This window comes from Wasmannia auropunctata, unplaced genomic scaffold (genome assembly GCF_000956235.1).
Source record: "Wasmannia auropunctata unplaced genomic scaffold, wasmannia.A_1.0 LD336078.1, whole genome shotgun sequence".
NCBI lineage: Eukaryota > Metazoa > Arthropoda > Insecta > Hymenoptera > Formicidae > Wasmannia > Wasmannia auropunctata.
Genome location: NW_012026812.1, coordinates 186,817 through 190,957, shown reverse-complemented (window position 1 = coordinate 190,957; position 4,141 = coordinate 186,817). Strand labels below are relative to the sequence as shown.

Sequence of the window (4,141 nt, the reverse complement as noted above, 5' to 3'; positions counted from 1 at the left end):
ACACACACACACACACACACACAATATCTTGACTTTTTACTTTAACGTATATCTATGAAAGGGGAGTTCATTTATGAAAAGGACACTTCATTTAGACCATAAATTTACATGCTTTTGAAATTTTTTTAAAAAGAAACTAAGTAAATTTTTTTTAAATTTTTAGATACTTTATTAATTATTAAATAAGTGAGTTGAATAAGTGCAATTTTTTTGTTGCGAAATATTAACTATAAGTAATTTGCGTTCTTTGTTATGTCTTCGACGTCCGGATGGCTAATTGGCGTGTAGTCTAACAATCGCTGTAATTACCAAAAACAAAAAACCGGGATTATTTACTCATTAAATAAGATTATGCTATGGATGAACCTACTTGTTTGATAAAAAAATAAAAAATTGCAAATATTAGAGAATATTGAACAAAAAAATATCGATTTTTGTATTAAAATTTTTAACTTTATTATTTAATAAACAATATACATTTTAATGAAATCATTATAGGTTCATCCACAAGGGCATTTATTTATTTACAATTTGAGCACTGAACAAAGCTGATTCTATTTATCTATGTTCCTTTATCTTCTTAAACAGTGTATAGGGCATCTACAAGCCTCTTATATAGAACAAAGTTGATTGGTTAAATATTTTTTATTTATTCTGCACGTCATTTTGATAAAAGTGGTTTGAGAAAAACCGTTTAAAATCCGCGGTATACCTGCTCGACGCACAACTGCGAAATCAACTATAGTTCTATTAATAATTCAGGAACGAGTCTGTAACTCTAGCGGCATATTTTTGGAATGTTTTACAAGCAACTTAAGCAAAAAGATTTTTAACCTGTTAAATGAAGTGCCTTCTTAACTCACGCCCCTTCATGCCTTTAATAGAGACATTACGTATATTTAAAATAATATACTTAGAGACGCGCTTTTATAATTATAATTTCCTGAACAGAATTCGAGAAGCAGATAATCAGAGATGTAACAATGATTAAATTTGATTTACGTACACTAACGGAAATGGTTACCAAAATGAGTCTTAATTGGCCTTCAGCTGACATCAATGCAGAAGCTATTGTTCCTGCCAACCCAAAGGACGAACAGTTAAACAGAAAATTACAAAATGAATTCAACGATAAAAACAATTGCTAATGCGGTATTACTAATTATAATAATAAACAATTATTAATAAAAACAATTATTAATTAGTAATACCGCAATTAGCGATTGCTTTTTTCGTTGAATTCATTTTGTAATTTTCTGTTTAACTAAATGAAACGGTTTAAATTAATTGCGATATTATTAAATGACAATTGTTTGTATCATAGATTTGTATTTTATACACAATTCTCGATTGATAATACTGAATTTAATACAATTCATCTTAAAACTTTTTAATTTTTAAACATATAAATCGGAATCAAAGAAGAAACAATATAGAAGGTAAGATAAGTGAAATTTAAATTACAGTATTATAAAGTAGTGATTGTTTTATATAGTAAAGGATTTGAAAGAACTGTTTTAAAAGACAGAAGAAAGATTGGAGTGTGAACAAAAAGGGATAAGAAAGAATATATGTGCTATAATTTTTGTATAAACATGTAAAAATGTTTTATTATTTTAATATTACAAAATGCTATGAGAGAAAATCAAATCAGTGTCACTGTATTATTCTATCATAAAGCTTATTTTTTTCCATACAAAAATAATTTTATCATTAAGCTTATTTTTTTCAACATAAAAATAAATTAATCTTAAAGTTCGTTCTTAAAGTTATTTTATCACAAAGTTTATTTTTTTCGAACAAAAATAATTTTATCATAAAACTCATTTTTTTTTAACACAAAAATAAATTTTTTCAATACATAATGTGACGTCTCATTCATATCTATTTGGAGGATGTTGTTGATTTGTATTTCGACGAGTTGTACGTCCCCAATTATAGTGAGCAGACGATAATCTGTAGAGGAAACGCATGAAGCGCTCTTGTTGCCGCTGTATACCTGCTCTTGTGCCTCTTGGTCTTCTGTCTATAAAAGTGATGATAAATTGAGAGATTGTGAATAGAAAAATTTATTACTCTAAAATAATTAATCAGAAAAATTAATAAGACAAATAATTATATTATATTATTACTTGAAACACGTGAGATGCCTTCATCATTAGAACGTGCAGCGATATTTGAAGCATTATCAATCTACACAAATAATGAGAGAATATATTAAAAAGAAAGTTGGAAAAAGAAAAATATAAATAACAATTGCAACTTACAGAAGAAAGAACTGATTGCCTTGTACCATTGCCAGAAGTAACAGTAGAACATGACGGTAGAGCGACGAATGGCCCAGAAGCAGTAGTGGAAACATGTTTCTGTTTGAATAGAAAAAAAAGTACAAATATGTTTGAGTGTTCAGAGTATGTAAGAGAGACAATACGTATGAGTAAGAGAGAGAGAGAGAGAGAGAGAATGTGTGAGTGTGTGTGTGTGTGTGTGTCAACAAAAAATTCATAATTTTTGAAACTTACAGAAACTGATGGTCCTGATTTTGTAGAAACAATGGGAAAAGAAACGAAACCGGGAAAACTTGTTTGTTTGGATGATACAATAACGGCACGATCATGGCTCTAAAATAAAAATTATAATAAATATACAAGAGCAAGGTCGTAACATAAAAAAAATATAAAATAAAAAATATAAATTGTAATAAAGAAATGCTAACTTACAGAAACAACTGATGGCTTTTGATTCTGAAATGTTACAGTAGAATATAATGGAGGAACGTCTTGTAACGGAGGTGGTCCTGTTGAAGCAACATGAATGGTACAAGTAACAGACGTCGGTTTGGGTACAACACAGTCAGGGCACTATAAAGAAAAATTATAATATTACAAGCATAAGTATATGTATGTTATGTATAAAAATTACAGTAAAGTAAAATAAATAAGTGTAAGTAAAAAAAATTTGGAACTGTACGTGGTCCATCGAAATAAAAATTCCGTCTTTCTCACAAAGCTATACAGAAGTCATTTAATCTTTACAAGGTAATTGGTGTGTGTGTGTGTGTGCGTGTGTGTGTGTGTGTGCGTGCGTGCGTGCGCGCGCGTGTGCGTGCGTGCGCGCGCGTGTGCGTGCGCGTGCGCGGCGCCAGTGCGTGTGTGTTTGTGTGTGTGTGTATATGTTGTGTGTGTGAGCAAGAGAGAATGTAATCGCATGTCCTTAAAATGTCATGTGCATGCGCGCGTGTAGCAGTCAGCTAATCGTCGCGAGGGCCCCGCGTACCGCCTGCGTCCGACAGTAAGTTGCGCGCCCCTGTACGCCTCCTATACGCGGCCCATAATTCGCTAACTATTTCTTGTTATAATTTGAAAACTAAGCTTCGGATAAAATTTTTGGTAAAGGAAAAATCTTCTCAGAATTGAGTCAGGAATATGACATTTTAAGGACAAAAGTTTATTTTGGGACGCCATGTAAAATGTATATATATATATACATTTTAATCCATCCAGTCGAATATCTCGAAAATCAAGCCCGGGAGAAAAAAATGTTTCAGACAAAAGTTTTGGGACTTTGAAGGGGACATAAGATGATAATATTGGTTTGACCTTGAGTGGCGTCATCAAGGTCAGGACAAGGTCACTTTGAATTTTTTAAATAAAACCTCCCAGTTTTTGTTTTTAAATGTTGTTCAGGATCATGAGTTTGACAACATGTGCCAAGGCCATGATCATTGGAGATTGTTTCTCTTATTTTCATTTCTGAAAATTATTTTTATTTTTTAAAAAAAAAGAAACATTCTTCAATAATCATGACTTTGACACTTGTTGTCAAGCTCATGATTCTGAACAATATTCAAAAGTTTTAAACAATATTCAACGCCATTGTTCGAAATGCCTGTTCATTATAATTATTAAAAAACATTCATGAATGGCGCGCGCGAAGCGCGCGCTGCGTGCTAGTCCTATCTAAAAAAAGGCATGTTAAGGTAGTACACTCACAAATTCAAAATATTGAGAATTTCTTGAAATTGAAACTATATGTTGTACTAGAAGTCGTTGACACGCTTGTGCAATTAGAATGAGATTGACCATCTCAATACTGAGATATAAGCAATTAAAAAGTGCATTTATCGGAAGAGCACACGTCT

General features: G+C 31.5%; 1 protein-coding gene across 1 annotated transcript; it reads right to left on the bottom strand.

Moving 5' to 3' along the window:
• Window positions 1-1,841: 1,841 nt before the first annotated feature.
• Window positions 1,842-2,979, bottom strand: LOC105449069. The gene is made up of 6 exons (XM_011688066.1): window positions 2,971-2,979; window positions 2,721-2,861; window positions 2,523-2,621; window positions 2,268-2,366; window positions 2,133-2,193; window positions 1,842-2,026 (listed from the first exon to the last, which is right to left on the bottom strand). Exons 1-6 carry the CDS (start codon window positions 2,977-2,979, stop codon window positions 1,875-1,877), a joined length of 561 nt encoding a protein of 186 aa, XP_011686368.1. The 3' UTR covers window positions 1,842-1,874.
• Window positions 2,980-4,141: the final 1,162 nt, after the last annotated feature.

Coding starts and splice junctions, on each gene's coding strand:
- LOC105449069 (XM_011688066.1), bottom strand. Junction 2,194..2,267: donor GGCAATCAGTTCTTTCTTCT/GTAAGTTGCAAT, acceptor TTATTTGTGTAG/ATTGATAATGCTTCAAATAT. Junction 2,027..2,132: donor AGGCATCTCACGTGTTTCAA/GTAATAATATAA, acceptor TCACTTTTATAG/ACAGAAGACCAAGAGGCACA.